The sequence below is a fragment of the Heptranchias perlo genome, unplaced genomic scaffold (genome assembly GCF_035084215.1).
Source record: "Heptranchias perlo isolate sHepPer1 unplaced genomic scaffold, sHepPer1.hap1 HAP1_SCAFFOLD_258, whole genome shotgun sequence".
NCBI classification, from domain to species: Eukaryota; Metazoa; Chordata; class Chondrichthyes; order Hexanchiformes; family Hexanchidae; genus Heptranchias; species Heptranchias perlo.
In genome coordinates, this window is record NW_027139270.1 from 138785 (window position 1) to 157795 (window position 19011).

The 19011-nt window shown below is 60.0% G+C and overlaps 3 protein-coding genes across 4 annotated transcripts in view; 1 reads left to right on the plus strand and 2 right to left on the minus strand.

Moving 5' to 3' along the window:
• Positions 1-19011, plus strand: part of LOC137310523 (disintegrin and metalloproteinase domain-containing protein 33-like) — a 382320-nt gene that overhangs the window by 138074 nt on the left and 225235 nt on the right. For both annotated transcript variants that reach the window (XM_067978293.1, XM_067978294.1), the window contains exons 10-12: positions 7168-7252; positions 10620-10762; positions 16965-17142. In XM_067978293.1, the coding sequence (XP_067834394.1) occupies positions 7168-7252; positions 10620-10762; positions 16965-17142 (406 nt within the window). The remainder of the gene's footprint in view (positions 1-7167; positions 7253-10619; positions 10763-16964; positions 17143-19011) is intronic.
• On the minus strand, positions 2705-3208 carry LOC137310522 (uncharacterized abhydrolase domain-containing protein DDB_G0269086-like; the record flags this gene model as incomplete). The annotated part of the gene is made up of 1 exon (XM_067978292.1): positions 2705-3208. A coding segment is annotated over one exon (504 nt), but the record flags the coding sequence as incomplete, so codon positions are not given.
• LOC137310524 (uncharacterized abhydrolase domain-containing protein DDB_G0269086-like) lies at positions 3392-3874 on the minus strand (the record flags this gene model as incomplete). The annotated part of the gene is made up of 1 exon (XM_067978295.1): positions 3392-3874. A coding segment is annotated over one exon (483 nt), but the record flags the coding sequence as incomplete, so codon positions are not given.

Consider the following 19011-nt stretch of genomic DNA (forward strand, 5'->3'; position numbering starts at 1 on the left):
CTCTTTGCCCACTCCCTCTCTGCCACCTCCCTCTCTGCCCGCTCGCTCTCTGCCCACTCCCTCTCTGCCACCTCCCTCTCTGCCACCTCCCTCTCTGCCCGCTCGCTCTCTGCCCACCTCCCTCTCTGCCACCTCCCTCTCTGCCCACTCGCTCTCTGCCCGCTCCCTCTCTGCCACCTCCCTCTCTGCCCACTCCCTCTTTGCCCACTCCCTCTCTGCCACCTCCCTCTCCGCCCGCTCGCTCTCTGCCACCTCCCTCTCTGCCCACTCGCTCTCTGCCCACCTCCCTCTCTGCCACCTCCCTCTCTGCCCACTCGCTCTCTGCCCGCTCCCTCTCTGCCACCTCCCTCTCTGCCCACTCCCTCTTTGCCCACTCCCTCTCTGCCACCTCCCTCTCCGCCCGCTCGCTCTCTGCCACCTCCCTCTCTGCCCACTCGCTCTCTGCCCACTCCCTCTCTGCCACCTCCCTCTCTGCCACCTCCCTCTCTGCCCACTCCCTCTCTGCCCGCTCGCTCTCTGCCCACTCCCTCTCTGCCCGCTCGCTCTCTGCCCACTCCCTCTCTGCCCGCTCGCTCTCTGCCCACTCCCTCTCTGCCACCTCCCTCTCTGCCCACTCCCTCTCTGCCCGCTCGCTCTCTGCCCACTCCCTCTCTGCCCACTCCCTCTCTGCCCGCTCGCTCTCTGCCCACTCCCTCTCTGCCCGCTCGCTCTCTGCCCACTCCCTCTCTGCCACCTCCCTCTCTGCCACCTCCCTCTCTGCCCACTCCCTCTCTGCCCGCTCGCTCTCCGCCCGTTCCCTCTCTGCCCGTTCGCTCTCTGCCCACTCGCTCTCTGCCCGTTCGCTCTCTGCCCGCTCGCTCTCTGCCCACTCCCTCTCTGCCCACTCGCTCTCTGCCCACTCACTCTCTGCCCGCTCGCTCTCTGCCCACTCCCTCTCTGCCCACTCCCTCTCTGCCCACTCCCTCTCTGCCCACTCCCTCTCTGCCCACTCCCTCTCTGCCCATTCGCTCTCTGCCCACTCCCTCTCTGCCCACTCGCTCTCTGCCCACTCCCTCTCTGCCCACTCGCTCTCTGCCCACTCGCTCTCTGCCCACTCCCTCTCTGCCCACTCGCTCTCTGCCCACTCCCTCTCTGCCCACTCCCTCTCTGCCCGCTCGCTCTCTGCCCGCTCGCTCTCTGCCCACTCGCTCTCTGCCCACTCCCTCTCTGCCCACTTGCTCTCTGCCCACTCCCTCTCTGCCCACTCCCTCTCTGCCCGCTCGCTCTCTGCCCGCTCGCTCTCTGCCCACTCCCTCTCTGCCCGCTCCCTCTCTGCCCACTCCCTCTCTGCCCACTCGCTCTCTGCCCACTCCCTCTCTGCCCACTCCCTCTCTGCCTGCTCGCTCTCTGCCCGCTCGCTCTCTGCCCACTCCCTCTCTGCCCACTCCCTCTCTGCCCGCTCGCTCTCTGCCCGCTCGCTCTCTGCCCACTCCCTCTCTGCCCACTCCCTCTCTGCCCGCTCGCTCTCTGCCCACTCGCTCTCTGCCACCTCCCTCTCTGCCCGCTCGCTCTCTGCCCGCTCGCTCTCTGCCACCTCCCTCTCTGCCCGCTCGCTCTCTGCCCGCTCCCTCTCCGCCCGCTCGCTCTTTGCCCGCTCCCTCTCTGCCCGCTCCCTCTCTGCCCGCTCGCTCTCTGCCCACTCGCTCTCTGCCCACTCGCTCTCTGCCCACTCCCTCTCTGCCCACTCCCTCTCTGCCCACTCCCTCTCTGCCTGCTCGCTCTCTGCCCGTTCCCTCTCCGCCCGCTCGCTCTCTGCCCACTCGCTCTCTGCCCATTCCCTCTCTGCCCACTCCCTCTCTGCCCACTCCCTCTCTGCCCACTCCCTCTCTGCCCACTCGCTCTCTGCCCACTCGCTCTCTGCCCATTCCCTCTCTGCCCACTCCCTCTCTGCCCACTCCCTCTCTGCCCGCTCCCTCTCTGCCCGCTCGCTCTCTGCCCACTCGCTCTCTGCCCATTCCCTCTCTGCCCACTCCCTCTCTGCCCACTCCCTCTCTGCCCGCTCCCTCTCTGCCCGCTCGCTCTCTGCCCACTCGCTCTCTGCCCACTCCCTCTCTGCCCACTCCCTCTCCGCCCGCTCGCTCTCTGCCCACTCCCTCTCCGCCCGCTCCCTCTCTGCCCACTCGCTCTCTGCCCACTCCCTCTCTGCCCACTCCCTCTCTGCCCACTCCCTCTCCGCCCGCTCGCTCTCTGCCCACTCCCTCTCTGCCTGCTCGCTCTCTGCCCACTCCCTCTCTGCCCGCTCGCTCTCTGCCCACTCGCTCTCTGCCTGCTCCCTCTCTGCCCGCTCCCTCTCTGCCCACTCGCTCTCTGCCCACTCCCTCTCTGCCCACTCCCTCTCTGCCCACTCCCTCTCCGCCCGCTCGCTCTCTGCCCACTCCCTCTCTGCCTGCTCGCTCTCTGCCCACTCCCTCTCTGCCCGCTCGCTCTCTGCCCACTCCCTCTCTGCCTGCTCGCTCTCTGCCCACTCCCTCTCTGCCCATTCCCTCTCTGCCCACTCCCTCTCTGCCCACTCCCTCTCTGCCCACTCCCTCTCCGCCCGCTCCCTCTCTGCCCACTCCCTCTCTGCCCGTTCGCTCTCTGCCCATTCCCTCTCTGCCCACTCGCTCTCTGCCCATTCCCTCTCTGCCCACTCCCTCTCTGCCCGTTCCCTCTCTGCCACCTCCCTCTCTGCCACCTCCCTCTCTGCCCGCTCGCTCTCTGCCCGTTCCCTCTCTGCCACCTCCCTCTCTGCCCGCTCGCTCTCTGCCCACTCCCTCTCTGCCCACTCCCTCTCTGCCCGCTCGCTCTCTGCCCGTTCCCTCTCTGCCACCTCCCTCTCTGCCCGCTCGCTCTCTGCCCGTTCCCTCTCTGCCACCTCCCTCTCTGCCCGCTCGCTCTCTGCCCGTTCCCTCTCTGCCACCTCGCGCTCTGCCCGCTCGCTCTCTGCCCACTCCCTCTCTGCCCACTCCCTCTCTGCCCACTCCCTCTCTGCCCACTCCCTCTCTGCCTGCTCGCTCTCTGCCCGTTCCCTCTCTGCCACCTCCCTCTCCGCCCGCTCGCTCTCTGCCCGTTCCCTCTCTGCCACCTCCCTCTCTGCCCACTCGCTCTCTGCCCGTTCGCTCTCTGCCCGCTCGCTCTCTGCCCGTTCCCTCTCTGCCACCTCCCTCTCTGCCACCTCGCTCTCTGCCACCTCCCTCTCTGCCCACTCCCTCTCTGCCCACTCGCTCTCTGCCCGTTCCCTCTCTGCCACCTCCCTCTCTGCCCACTCCCTCTCTGCCCACTCGCTCTCTGCCCGTTCCCTCTCTGCCACCTCCCTCTCTGCCCACTCCCTCTCTGCCCACTCCCTCTCTGCCCACTCGCTCTCTGCCCGTTCCCTCTCTGCCACCTCCCTCTCTGCCCACTCCCTCTCTGCCCGCTCCCTCTCTGCCCACTCCCTCTCTGCCCACTCCCTCTCTGCCCACTCCCTCTCTGCCCACTCGCTCTCTGCCCGTTCCCTCTCTGCCACCTCCCTCTCTGCCCACTCCCTCTCTGCCCGCTCCCTCTCTGCCCACTCCCTCTCTGCCCACTCCCTCTCTGCCCGCTCGCTCTCTGCCCACTCGCTCTCTGCCCGCTCGCTCTCTGCCCACTCCCTCTCTGCCCGCTCGCTCTCTGCCCGCTCCCTCTCTGCCCATTCCCTCTCTGCCCATTCGCGCTCTGCCCACTCCCTCTCTGCCCGCTCGCTCTCTGCCCACTCGCTCTCTGCCCACTCGCTCTCTGCCCGCTCCCTCTCTGCCCACTCCCTCTCTGCCCGCTCCCTCTCTGCCCGCTCGCTCTCTGCCCGCTCCCTCTCTGCCCGCTCGCTCTCTGCCCACTCGCTCTCTGCCCACTCGCTCTCTGCCCACTCGCTCTCTGCCCACTCCCTCTCTGCCCGCTCGCTCTCTGCCCACTCGCTCTCTGCCCACTCCCTCTCTGCCCACTCCCTCTCTGCCCGCTCCCTCTCTGCCCGCTCGCTCTCTGCCCACTCGCTCTCTGCCCGCTCCCCCTCTGCCCGTTCGCTCTCCGCCACCTCGCTCTCCGCCACCTCCCTCTCTGCCCACTCGCTCTCTGCCCGCTCCCTCTCTGCCCACTCGCTCTCTGCCCACTCGCTCTCTGCCCACTCGCTCTCTGCCCACTCCCTCTCTGCCCGCTCGCTCTCTGCCCACTCCCTCTCTGCCCGCTCCCTCTCTGCCCGCTCGCTCTCTGCCCACTCCCTCTCTGCCCACTCGCTCTCTGCCCACTCGCTCTCTGCCCACTCGCTCTCTGCCCGCTCCCTCTCTGCCCGCTCGCTCTCTGCCCACTCCCTCTCTGCCACCTCCCTCTCTGCCCACTCCCTCTCTGCCCGCTCCCTCTCTGCCCGCTCGCTCTCTGCCCACTCCCTCTCTGCCCACTCCCTCTCTGCCCGCTCGCTCTCTGCCCACTCGCTCTCTGCCCACTCGCTCTCTGCCCACTCGCTCTCTGCCCGCTCCCTCTCTGCCCGCTCGCTCTCTGCCCACTCCCTCTCTGCCACCTCCCTCTCTGCCCACTCGCTCTCTGCCCGCTCCCTCTCTGCCCGCTCGCTCTCTGCCCACTCCCTCTCTGCCCACTCGCTCTCTGCCCACTCGCTCTCTGCCCACTCCCTCTCTGCCCGCTCCCTCTCTGCCCGCTCGCTCTCTGCCCACTCGCTCTCTGCCCACTCCCTCTCTGCCCACTCCCTCTCTGCCCACTCGCTCTCTGCCCACTCGCTCTCTGCCCACTCGCTCTCTGCCCACTCCCTCTCTGCCCGCTCCCTCTCTGCCCACTCGCTCTCTGCCCACTCGCTCTCTGCCCACTCCCTCTCTGCCCACTCGCTCTCTGCCCACTCGCTCTCTGCCCACTCGCTCTCTGCCCACTCCCTCTCTGCCCGCTCCCTCTCTGCCCACTCGCTCTCTGCCCGCTCGCTCTCTGCCCACTCCCTCTCTGCCCACTCGCTCTCTGCCCACTCCCTCTCTGCCCACTCCCTCTCTGCCACCTCGCTCTCTGCCCACTCGCTCTCTGCCCACTCCCTCTCTGCCCACTCCCTCTCTGCCCACTCCCTCTCTGCCACCTCGCTCTCTGCCCACTCGCTCTCTGCCCACTCCCTCTCTGCCCACTCCCTCTCTGCCCACTCCCTCTCTGCCCACTCCCTCTCTGCCCACTCCCTCTCTGCCCGCTCCCTCTCTGCCCACTCCCTCTCTGCCCACTCCCTCTCTGCCCACTCCCTCTCTGCCACCTCGCTCTCTGCCCACTCGCTCTCTGCCCACTCCCTCTCTGCCCACTCCCTCTCTGCCCACTCCCTCTCTGCCCACTCCCTCTCTGCCCACTCCCTCTCTGCCCACTCCCTCTCTGCCCACTCCCTCTCTGCCCACTCCCTCTCTGCCACCTCGCTCTCTGCCCACTCGCTCTCTGCCCACTCCCTCTCTGCCCACTCCCTCTCTGCCCACTCCCTCTCTGCCCACTCGCTCTCTGCCCACTCCCTCTCTGCCCACTCCCTCTCTGCCCACTCGCTCTCTGCCCACTCCCTCTCTGCCCACTCCCTCTCTGCCCACTCCCTCTCTGCCACCTCGCTCTCTGCCCACTCGCTCTCTGCCCACTCCCTCTCTGCCCACTCCCTCTCTGCCCACTCCCTCTCTGCCACCTCGCTCTCTGCCCGCTCCCTCTCTGCCCACTCCCTCTCTGCCCACTCCCTCTCTGCCCGCTCCCTCTCTGCCCACTCGCTCTCTGCCCACTCGCTCTCTGCCCACTCGCTCTCTGCCCGCTCCCTCTCTGCCCACTCGCTCTCTGCCCACTCCCTCTCTGCCCGTTCGCTCTCTGCCCACTCCCTCTCTGCCCGCTCGCTCTCTGCCCACTCGCTCTCTGCCCACCCCCTCTCTGCCCGCTCCCTCTCTGCCCACTCGCTCTCTGCCCACTCGCTCTCTGCCCACTCGCTCTCTGCCCGCTCCCTCTCTGCCCACTCGCTCTCTGCCCACTCCCTCTCTGCCCGTTCGCTCTCTGCCCACTCCCTCTCTGCCCACTCGCTCTCTGCCCGCTCCCTCTCTGCCCACTCGCTCTCTGCCCACTCCCTCTCTGCCCACTCCCTCTCTGCCCACTCGCTCTCTGCCCACTCCCTCTCTGCCCGCTCGCTCTCTGCCCACTCGCTCTCTGCCCACTCGCTCTCTGCCCACTCCCTCTCTGCCCACTCGCTCTCTGCCCACTCGCTCTCTGCCCACTTGCTCTCTGCCCACTCCCTCTCTGCCCACTCCCTCTCTGCCCACTCCCTCTCTGCCCACTCGCTCTCTGCCCACTCCCTCTCTGCCCACTCGCTCTCTGCCCGCTCGCTCTCTGCCCACTCGCTCTCTGCCCACTCGCTCTCTGCCCACTTCCTCTCTGCCCACTCGCTCTCTGCCCACTCGCTCTCTGCCCACTCGCTCTCTGCCCACTCGCTCTCTGCCCACTCCCTCTCTGCCCACTCCCTCTCTGCCCACTCCCTCTCTGCCCGCTCGCTCTCTGCCCGCTCCCTCTCTGCCCGCTCGCTCTCTGCCCATTCGCGCTCTGCCCACTCGCTCTCTGCCCACTTGCTCTCTGCCCACTCGCTCTCTGCCCACTCCCTCTCTGCCCACTCCCTCTCTGCCCACTCGCTCTCTGCCCGTTCCCTCTCTGCCCACTCGCTCTCTGCCCACTCCCTCTCTGCCCACTCCCTCTCTGCCCGTTCCCTCTCTGCCCACTCGCCCTCTGCCCACTCCCTCTCTGCCCGTTCCCTCTCTGCCCACTCGCTCTCTGCCCGCTCCCTCTCTGCCCACTCGCCCTCTGCCCACTCCCTCTCTGCCACCTCGCGCTCTGCCCGCTCCCTCTCTGCCCACTCGCTCTCTGCCCACTCCCTCTCTGCCCACTCCCTCTCTGCCCACTCCCTCTCTGCCCGCTCGCTCTCTGCCCACTCGCTCTCTGCCCACTCCCTCTCTGCCCACTCGCTCTCTGCCCACTCGCTCTCTGCCCACTCGCTCTCTGCCCACTTGCTCTCTGCCCACTCCCTCTCTGCCCACTCCCTCTCTGCCCACTCCCTCTCTGCCCGCTCGCTCTCTGCCCGCTCCCTCTCTGCCCGCTCGCTCTCTGCCCATTCGCGCTCTGCCCACTCCATCTAACACAACCTTCTTTTTGCAGGGGCATCAGGTTCAAGGGGACCACCATTGGGATGGCACCGTTGGAGGGGATGTGTTCACAGGATACCTCAGGAGGGGTTAACATGGTGAGGCACTGACCTGCACTGGGTAGTTTCTGCTGCAGCCGCCTTGAACAATCCCACAGCCCTCGGTGTGAAACAGTGGGAGCATCAGATTCCCACCGTGCAATTGGGAGCCTGATTTAAATGTAACACTTACTGCACGGGCTCCGCAGGGCTCGGGAGAGGTGACAGTGAAAGGGAGCCGGGGTCTGGGGTATAGCAATTATGGACCTTTCCCTGTGGGCCTAGTGGAGCAGGAGTGCTCTCCCAGCCTCCCCTCTGCCCATCTCCGCCTGACTCTCCCCCCTCCCACCCCCAAGCCCCAATCTTCCCCCTTCCCAAAGGGTCTCGGCCACAGCCACCTGAAACTGGTTTTCCAGCCTGTTAATCTGTCTGGCTGTCGGGCCAGAAAGGCAAGACAAAAATTACAATGAGATCCTGCCGTTAAATTCAGCCAGATCTCCGCGTCCCCAACCTCACCGGCTTTACCCCATATTCCCCGTACCCCCACTCCGTACACCCCCACTCCGGACCCCCCACTCCGTACCCCCCCACTCCGGACCCCCCACTCCGTACCCCCCCACTCCGTACACCCCCACTCCGGACCCCCCCCACTCCGTACCCCCCACTCCGTAACTCCCCCACTCCGTACACCCCCACTCCGGACCCCCCCCACTCCGTACCCCCCACTCCGTACACCCCCACTCCGTACACCCCCACTCCGGACCCCCCACTCCGTACCCCCCCACTCCGTACACCCCCCCCACTCCGCACCCCCCCACTCCGGACCCCCCCACTCCGGACCCCCCACTCCGGACCCCCCCACTCCGGACCCCCCACTCCGGACCCCCCACTCCGTACCCCCCCACTCCGTACACCCCCACTCCGGACCCCCCACTCCGTACCCCCCCCCACTCCGCACCCCCCCCACTCCGGACCCCCCACTCCGTACCCCCCACTCCGTACACCCCCACTCCGGACCCCCCACTCCGTAACTCCCCCACTCCGTACCCCCCACTCCGTAACTCCCCCACTCCGTACACCCCCACTCCGGACCCCCCACTCCGTACCCCCCACTCCGTAACTCCCCCACTCCGGACCCCCCACTCCGTACCCCCCACTCCGTACCCCCCACTCCGTACCCCCCCACTCCGTACCCCCCACTCCGTACCCCCCACTCCGTAACTCCCCCACTCCGTACACCCCCACTCCGGACCCCCCACTCCGTACCCCCCACTCCGTACCCCCCCACTCCGTACCCCCCACTCCGTACCCCCCCACTCCGTAACTCCCCCACTCCGTACACCCCCACTCCGGACCCCCCACTCCGGACCCCCCACTCCGTACCCCCCACTCCGTACCCCCCCACTCCGTACCCCCCACTCCGGACCCCCCACTCCGTACCCCCCACTCCGTACCCCCCCACTCCGTACACCCCCACTCCGTACCCCCCACTCCGGACCCCCCACTCCGTACCCCCCACTCCGTACCCCCCCACTCCGTACACCCCCACTCCGTACCCCCCCACTCCGTACCCCCCACTCCGTACCCCCCCACTCCGTACACCCCCACTCCGTACACCCCCACTCCGGACCCCCCACTCCGGACCCCCCACTCCGCACCCCCCCCCACTCCGCACCCCCCCACTCCGGACCCCCCACTCCGCACCCCCCCCACTCCGCACCCCCCCACTCCGTACCCCCCCACTCCGTACCCCCCCACTCCGTACCCCCCACTCCGTACCCCCCCACTCCGTACCCCCCCACTCCGCACCCCCCCACTCCGTACCCCCCACTCCGTACCCCCCCACTCCGTACCCCCCACTCCGTACCCCCCACTCCGTACCCCCCCACTCCGCACCCCCCCACTCCGTACCCCCCCACTCCGGACCCCCCACTCCGCACCCCCCACTCCGTAACTCCCCCACTCCGTACCCCCCACTCCGTACACCCCCACTCCGCACCCCCCCCCACTCCGCACCCCCCCACTACGTACACCCCCACTCCGTACCCCCCCACTCCGCACCCCCCCCACTCCGTACCCCCCACTCCGTACCCCCCCACTCCGCACCCCCCACTCCGTAACTCCCCCACTCCGCACCCCCCCACTCCGTAACTCCCCCACTCCGTACCCCCCCACTCCGCACCCCCCCACTCCGTACACCCCCACTCCGCACCCCCCCACTCCGCACCCCCCCACTCCGCACCCCCCCCACTCCGCACCCCCCCCCACTCCCTACACCCCACATACACCCCCCCACCCCGTAAAACCCCCTACACCACCCCCTGTACACCCCCCAACCTCGTACACCACCTGTATACCCCCCACCCCATACACCCCCTCCACCCCACACACACTCCCCCCTTCTCCCTCACACCCCACCTCCCAATAAATATCGGGGCCAAAGAGTTTTGTTCAGACCCCTTGGAAACAGTGTTAGTTGGGGTGTGGGGTCAGTGGGGGTGTGGGGTCAGTGGGGGTGTGGGGTCAGTGGGGGTGTGGGGTCAGTGGGGGTGTGGGGTCAGTGGGGGTGTGGGGTCACTGGGGGTGTGGGGTCAGTGAGGGTGTGGGGTCACTGGGGGTGTGGGGTCACTGGGGGTGTGGGGTCAGTGGGGGTGTGGGGTCAGTGGGGGTGTGGGGTCAGTGGGGGTGTGGGGTCAGTGGGGGTGTGGGGTCAGTGGGGGTGTGGGGTCAGTGGGGGTGTGGGGTCACTGGGGGTGTGGGGTCAGTGAGGGTGTGGGGTCACTGGGGGTGTGGGGTCACTGGGGGTGTGGGGTCAGTGGGGGTGTGGGGTCAGTGGGGGTGTGGGGTCAGTGGGGGTGTGGGGTCACTGGGGGTGTGGGGTCAGTGGGGGTGTGGGGTCAGTGGGGGTGTGGGGTCAGTGGGGGTGTGGGGTCAGTGGGGGTGTGGGGTCACTGGGGGTGTGGGGTCAGTGGGGGTGTGGGGTCACTGGGGGTGTGGGGTCACTGGGGGTGTGGGGCCAGTGGGGGTGTGGGGGTGTGGGGCCAGTGGGGGTGTGGGGTCAGTGGGGGTGTGGGGTCAGTGGGGGTGTGGGGTCACTGGGGGTGTGGGGTCACTGGGGGTGTGGGGCCAGTGGGGGTGTGGGGTCAGTGGGGGTGTGGGGCCAGTGGGGGTGTGGGGCCAGTGGGGGTGTGGGGTCAGTGGGGGTGTGGGGTCACTGGGGGTGTGGGGTCAGTGAGGGTGTGGGGTCAGTGGGGGTGTGGGGTCACTGGGGGTGTGGGGCCAGTGGGGGTGTGGGGTCAGTGGGGGTGTGGGGTCACTGGGGGTGTGGGGTCAGTGGGGGTGTGGGGTCAGTGGGGGTGTGGGGTCACTGGTGGTAAACGCTTCATGTACTGGCTGTAGATCAATGGTTTTGTTTGCCTCCTCCCAGGATCATTCTTCGCCTGCGATTGGAGCAGCTGCCACCATGGCCCATGAGATTGGACACAACTTTGGGATGAATCACGATGGCCGGGGGTGCTGTGCCCGGGCCTCAGCGCAACAGGGCGGCTGCATCATGGCGGCGGCAACAGGGTGAGACTCGCAGGATCAAGGTCACCAGTGAAGACTGCAGGCAACATTGGCAATTCTCCCTCCCCCTCCCCCTCCCCCTCCCTCTCCCTCTCCCTCTCCCTCCCTCGCTCTCCCTCCCTCCCACCCATCTTCTCCCATCTACTCTCTCCCTCCCTCCCTCTCCCACCCACTCTCTCCCTCCCTCCCTCTCCCACCCACTCTCACCCTCCCTCCCACCCTCTTCCTCTCCCTCGGACCCTCTCCCACCCATCCTCGCTCCCTCCCTCCCTCTCCCTCCCTCCCCCTCCGTCCCTCTCCCCCTCTCCCTCCCTCTCCCTCCCTCCCTCTCCCTCCCTCCCTCCCATCTTCTCCCACCCACTTTCTCCCTCCCTCCCTCTCCCTCTCCCTCCCATCCTCTCTCCCTCCCATCCTCTCTCCCTCCCATCCTCTCTCCCTCCCATCCTCGCTCCCTCCCTCTCCCTCCCTCTCCCTCCCTCTCCCTCCCTCCCCCTCCCTCCCTCTCCCTCCCTCCCTCTCCCTCCCTCTCCCTCCCTCCCACCCTCTCCCTCTCCCTCCCACCCTCGCTCCCTCCCTCCCTGTCTCTCTCCCACCCTCTCCCTCTCCATCCCTCCCTCCCACCCTCCCAACATCTCCCTCCCTCATCATAGAATCATAGAAATTTATGGCACAGAAGGAGGCCATTTGGCCCATCGTGTCTGTGCCGGCCGAAAAAGAGCTATCCAGCTTAATCCCACTTTCCCGTATTTGGTCCGTAGCCCTGCAGTTTTCGGCTCTTCAGGGGCACATCCAGGGATTTTTTTAATGAGTTGAGGGTTTCTGCCTCTCCCACCCTCTCAGGCAGTGAGTTCCAGACCCCCACCACCCTCTGGGGGAAAACATTTCTCCTCAGCTCCCCTCTAGTCCTTCTACCAATCAGGATGGTATGTTGCCTCCCTGGTGCAAGGGTCAGGGATGTCTCGGAGCGGCTGCAGGACATTCTGGAGGGGGAGGGTGAACAGCCAGTTGTCGTGGTGCATATAGGTACCAACGATATAGGTAAAGAACAGGATGAGGTCCTACAAGCTGAATTTAGGGAGTTAGGAGTTAAACTAAAAAGTAGGACCTCAAAGGTAGTAATCTCAGGATTGCTACCAGTGCCACGGGCTAGTCAGAGTAGGAATGACAGGATAGCTAAGATGAATACGTGGCTTGAGAGATGGTGCAAGAGGGAGGGATTCAAATTCCTGGGCCATTGGAACCGGTCCTGGGGGAGGTGGGACCAGTACAAATTGGACGGTCTGCATCTGGGCAGGACTGGAACCAATGTCCTAGGGGGAGTGTTTGCCAGTGCTGTTGGGGAGGGTTTAAACTAATGTGGCAGGGGGATGGGAACCGATGCAGGAAGTCAGTGGGAAATAAAGTGGTGACAGAAACAAAAGGCAGTAAGGGAGAGTGTACAAAACATGACTGGACAGATGGTCTGAGAAAGCAGGGCAAAGACCAAGGGAAGTCTAGATTAAACTGCATTTATTTCAATGCAAGAAGTCTGATGGGCAAGGCAGATGAACTCAGGGCATGGATGGGTACATGGGATTGGGATGTTATAGCTATTACTGAAACATGGCTAAGGGAGGGGCAGGACTGGCAGCTCAATGTTCCAGGGTACAGATGCTATAGGAAAGATAGAGCAGGAGGTAAGAGAGGAGGGGGAGTTGCGTTCTTGATTAGGGAGAACATCACGGCAGTAGTGAGAGGGGATATATCCGAGGGTTCGCCCACTGAGTCTATATGGGTAGAACTGAAAAATAAGAAGGGAGAGATCACTTTGATAGGATTGTACTACAGACCCCCAAATAGTCAACGGGAAATTGAGGAGCAAATATGTAAGGAGATTACAGACAGCTGCAAGAAAAATAGGGTGGTAATAGTAGGGGACTTTAACTTTCCCAACATTGACTGGGACAGCCATAGCATTAGGGGCTTGGATGGAGAGAAATTTGTTGAGTGTATTCAGGAGGAATTTCTCATTCAGTATGTGGATGGCCCGACTAGAGAGGGGGCAAAACTTGACCTCCTCTTGGGAAATAAGGAAGGGCAGGTGACAGAAGTGTTAGTGAGGGATCACTTTGGGACCAGTGATCATAATTCCATTAGTTTTAAGATAGCGATGGAGAATGATAGGTCTGGCCCAGAAGTTAAAATTCTAAATTGGGGAAAGGCCAATTTTGATGGTATTAGACAGGAACTTTCAGAAGTGGAATGGGAGAGTCTGTTGGCAGGCAAAGGGACGTCTGGTAAGTGGGAGGCTTTCAAAAGTGTGCTAACCAGGGTTCAGGGTAAGCACATTCCTTATAAAGTGAAGGGCAAGGCTGGTAGAAGTAGGGAACCTTGGATGACTCGGGAGATTGAGGCACTAGTCAAAAAGAAGAAGGAGGCATATGACATGCATAGGCAGCTGGGATCAAGTGGATCCCTTGAAGAGTATAGAGATTGCCGGAGTAGAGTTAAGAGAGAAATCAGGAGGGCAAAAAGGGGACATGAGATTGCTTTGGCAGATAAGGCAAAGGAGAATCCAAACAGCATCTACAAATACATAAAGGGCAAAAGAGTAACTAGGGAGAGAGTAGGGCCTCTTAAGGATCAACAAGGTCATCTATGTGCGGAACCACAAGAGATGGGTGAGATCCTGAATGAATATTTCACATCGGTATTTACGGTTGAGAAAGGCATGGATGTTAGGGAACTTGGGGAAATAAATAGTGATGTCTTGAGGAGTGTACATATTACAGAGAGGGAGGTGCTGGAAGTCTTAACGCGCATCAAGGTAGATAAATCTCCGGGACCTGATGAAATGTATCCCAGGACGTTATGGGAGGTTAGGGAGGAAATTGCGGGTCCCCTAGCAGAGATATTTGAATCATCCACCGCTACAGGTGAGGTGCCTGAAGATTGGAGGGTAGCAAATGTTGTGCCTTTGTTTAAGAAGGGCGGCAGGAAAAAGCCTGGGAACGACAGACCGGTGAGCCTGACATCTGTAGTGGGTAAGTTGTTAGAGGGTATTCTGAGAGACAGGATCGACAGGCATTTGGAGAGGCAGGGACTGATTAGGAACAGTCAGCATGGTTTTGTGAGAGGAAAATCATGTCTCACGAATTTGATTGAGTTTTTTGAAGGGGTAACCAAGAGCATAGATGAGGGCTGTGCAGTAGACGTGGTCTACATGGACTTCAGCAAAGCCTTTGACAAGGTACCGCATGGTAGGTTGTTACATAAGGTTAAATCTCACGGGATCCAAGGTGAGGTAGCCAATTGGATACAAAATTGGCTTGACGACAGAAGACAGAGGGTGGTTGTAGAGGGTTGTTTTTCAAACTGGAGGCCTGTGACCAGCGGTGTGCCTCAGGGATCGATGCTGGGTCCGCTGTTATTTGTTATTTATATTAATGATTTGGATGAGAATTTAGGAGGCATGGTTAGTAAGTTTGCAGATGACACCAAGATTGGTGGCATTGTGGACAGTGAAGAAGGTTATCTAGGATTGCAACGGGATCTTGATAAATTGGGCCAGTGGGCCGATGAATGGCAGATGGAGTTTAATTTAGATAAATGTGAGGTGATGCATTTTGGTAGATCGAATCGGGCCAGGACCTACTCCGTTAATGGTAGGGCGTTGGGGAGAGTTATAGAACAAAGAGATCTGGGAGTACAGATTCATAGCTCCTTGAAAGTGGAGTCACAGGTGGATAGGGTGGTGAAGAAGGCATTCAGCATGCTTGGTTTCATTGGTCAGAACATTGAATACAGGAGTTGGGATGTCTTGTTGAAGTTGTACAAGACATTAGTTAGGCCACACTTGGAATACTGTGTACAGTTCTGGTCACCCTGTTATAGAAAGGATATTATTAAACTAGAAAGAGTGCAGAAAAGATTTACTAGGATGCTACCGGGACTTGATGGTTTGACTTATAGGGAGAGGTTGGATAGACTGAGACTTTTTTCTCTGGAGAGTAGGAGGTTTAGGGGTGATCTTATAGAAGTCTATAAAATAATGAGGGGCATAGATAAGGTAGATCATCAAAATCTTTTCCCAAAGGTAGGGGAGTCTATAACGAGGGGGCATAGATTTAAGGTGAGAGGGGAGAGATACAAAAGGGTCCAGAGGGGCAATTTTTTCACTCAAAGGGTGGTGAGTGTCTGGGACGAGCTGCCAGAGGCAGTAGTAGAGGCGGGTACAATTTTGTCTTTTAAGAAGCATTTGGACAGTTACATGGGTAAGATGGGTATCGAGGGATATGGGCCAAGTGCAGGCAACTGGGACTAGCTTAGTGGTATAAACTGGGCGACATGGACATGTTGGGCCGAAGGGCCTGTTTCCATGTTGTAAACTTCTATGATTCTATGATTCTATAATCACTTTAAATCTATGCCCTCTGGTTATTGACCCCTCTGCTAAGGGAAATAGGTCCTTCCTATCCTCTCTATCTAGGCCCCTCATAATTTTATACACCTCAATTAAATCTCCCCTCAGCCTCCTTTGTCCCAAGGAAAACAACCCCAGCCTCTCCAGTCTTTCCTCATAGCTAAAATTATCCAGTCCTGGCAACATCCCCGTAAATCTCCTCTGCACCCTCTCGAGTGCAATCACATCCTTCCTGTAATGTGGTGACCAGAACTGTGCTCAGCACTCAAGCTGTGGCCTAACCAGTGTTTTATACAGTTCCAGCATAACATCGCTGCTTTCATATTCTATGCCTTGGCTAATAAAGGAAAGTATTCCATGTGCCTTCTTAACCACCTTATCTAGCTGTCCTGCTACCTTCAGGGATCTGTGGACATGCACTCCAAGGTCCCTCACTTCCTCTACACCTCTCAGTATCCTCCCATTTATTGTGTACTCCCTTGCCTTGTTTGCTCTCCCCAAATGCATTACCTCACACTTCTCCGGATTGAACTCCATTTGCCACTTTTCTGCCCATCTGACCAGTCCATTGATATCACCCTGCAGTCTACAGCTTTCCTCCTCACTATCAACCACACGGCCTATCTTTGTGTGATCCACAAATTTCTTAATCATGCCCCCTATGTTTAAATCTAAATTGTTAATATATACCACAAAAAGTAAAGGACCTCGTACCGAGCCCTGGGGAACCCCACTGGAAACAGCCTTCCAGTCACAAAAACACCCGTCGACCATTACCCTTTGCTTCCTGCCACTGAGACAATTTTGGATCCAATTTCCCACATTCCCTTGGATCCCATGGGCTTTTACTTTTTTGACCAATCTGCCATGTGGGACCTTGTCTAAAGCCTTGCTAAAATCCATGTAGACAACATCAAAGTGCTCCCCTCATCGATCCTCCTTGTCACCTCCTCAAAAAATTCAATCAAGTTAATCAGACATGACCTTCCCCGAACAAATCCGTGCTGACTGTCCTTGATTAGTCCGTGCCTTTCGAAGTGACAGTTTATCCTGTCCCTCACAATTGATTCCAATAATTTGCCCACCACCGAGGTGAGATTGACTGGCCTGGAATTACTCGGTCTGTCCCTCGCTCCCTTTTTAAACAACGGTACAATGTTAGCAGACCTCCAATCCTCCGGCACCACGCCTGTATCCAGGAAGGTTTGGAAAATGATGGTCAGAGCCTCCGCTATTACCTCCCTGGCTTCTTTTAACAGCCTGGGATACATTTCATCCGGGCCTGGCGATTTATCCACTTTCAAAGATGCTGATCCCCTTAATACTTCCTCTCTCACTATGTTTATCCCATCCAATATTTCACACTCCTCCTCCTTAACTTCAATCCCTGTATCATCCCTCTCCTTTGTGAAGACAGATGCAAAGTATTCATTAAGAACCATACCCACATCTTCCACCTCCACACATAGTTTACCTTTTTGTCTCTAATAGGCCCGACTCTTTCCTTAATTATCCTCTCGCTCTTAATGTATTTATAAAACATCTTTGGGTTTTATATTATTATTATTTCTGTGTGGGTCACTGATCTGTACTGAGGGTGGGGGTTCGGTGTGGGTCACTGATCTGTACTGAGGGTGGGGGTTCGGTGTGGGTCACTGATCTGTACTGAGGGTGGGGGTTCGGTGTGGGCCACTGATCTGTACTGAGGGTGGGGGTTCAGTGTGGGTCACTGATCTGTACTGAGGGTGGGGGTTCGGTGTGGGCACCCATTCCCATGTGTAAATCCACCTCCTTGTTTTGCAGACACCCATTCCCACGTGTGTTCAGCGGGTGCAGTCAGGTCGACCTGCGCAGGTATTTCCAGAGGGGTGGTGGGATGTGTCTGTACAACATGCCGGACATGAACAAACTGTTTGGGGGGCACAGGTGTGGAAACGGATATGTGGAGGATCAGGAGGAGTGCGACTGTGGGGATGTGGAGGTGAGAAATGACATCAGCAAAACAGCAACCAACACACTGCGAAACAGCCAGAGATGAGACAGCCTGAGACCCCTTCCCTGAGACCCCCTCACCGTGTGGGAGCTCCAGAACACTTCAGTGTCCTGGGTGACCAGGTGTGCAGGATGTGCCTCCGGGTACTCGAGCTCGAGCTCCGAGTTTCTGAGTTTGAGGGGCGGCTGGAATCACTGCAGGACACGAGAGGCTGAGAATTTCCTGGGTCGCCCGTTCCAGGAGGTGGTCACCCCACAGTCACAGAGAGTTCAGGACAGTAAGTGGGTGACCATCGAGCGGGGTAGGAAGAGGCAGGCAGTGCAGGAATCCTCCGGGACTGTGACGCTCACTCAGCAGTTTTCAGTGCTGAATACCAGGGAGGGTGACGACAGCTCGATGCAGTGCAGTCCGGAGCACGGCATCATGGGGTAATGGACAGCACTGGGACACAGTGAAGTGTAGAAATGCAGTTGTTCCAGGGGATGGACATGTGACCGTGGACATGAGTCCCACATGGTGTGTTACCTCCCTGTGTCAGAGTAAAGGACATCACGGAGAGGGCACAGAATATTCTGCGAGAGGAGGGGCAACAGTCAGAAGTCACGGTCCACGTGGGAACCAATGACATAGGAAGGAAAAGGGTCGAGGTCCTGCAGTCAGTTTCAGGAGCGAGGGAGGAAGTTAAAAAGCAGGACCTCAAAGGTAGTGATCTTTGGATTAGTCCTGGTGCCGCGTAGTGAGTATAGGAACAGTCGGATAAGACAGGTTGGAGATGGTCATTGCCTGGCACTTGTCTGGCGCGAATGTTACTTGCCACTTATGAGCCCAAGCCTGGATGTTGTCCAGGTCTTGCTGCATGCGGGCTCAGACTGCTTCATTATCTGAGGGGTTGTGAATGGAACTGAACACTGTGCAATCATCAGCGAACATCCCCATTTCTGACTTTATGATGGAGGGAAGGTCATTGATGAAGCAGCTGAAGATGGTTGGGCCGAGGACACTGCCCTGAGGAACTCCTGCAGCAATGTCCTGGGGCTGAGATGATTGGCCTCCAACAACCACTACCATCTTCTTTGTGCTAGGTATGACTCCAGCCACTGGAGAGTTTTCACCCTGATTCCCATTGACTTCAATTTTACTAGGGCTCCTTGGTGCCACACTCGGTCAAATGCTGCCGAGCATTTTGAACATATAAGAACCTGAGGGGATTAGAAGGGGTAGATGCTGAGGGGATGTTTCCCCGTGTGGGAGAGACTAGAACTCGGGAACACAGTTTAAAAATAAGGGAGCTCCCATTTAAGACGGAGATGAGGAGAAATTTTTTCTCTGAGGGGCGTGAGTCTGTGGAACTCCCTTCCCCAGAGAGCGGGGGAGGCAGGGTCATTGAATATTTTTAAGGCTGAGTTAGAGAGATTCCTGATTAATAAGGGAGTCAAAGGTTACAGTAGGTAGATGGGAAAGTAGGGTTAGGGTCACAATCAGATCAGCCATGATCTTATCAAATGGCAGAGCAGGTTCGAGGGGCCGATTGGCCTACTCCTGCTCTTAACTCGTATGTTTGTATGTAAGGGTCGGTAACCAGAGGACACAGATTTAAGGTGATCGGCAGATGAGGAAACATTTTTTTACTCAGCGAGTTGTGATGATCTGGAATTCACTGCCTGAAAGGGCGGTGGAAGCAGATTCAATAATAACTTTCAAAAGGGAATTGAAAAGGAAAAATTTACCGGGCTATGGGGAAAGAGCAGGGGAGTGGGACTAACTGGAGAGCTCTTTCAAAGAGCCGGCATAGGCACGGTGGGCCGAATGGCCTCCTCCTGTTCTGTAAAATTCTATGATTCTGTCTTTGAACCCTCA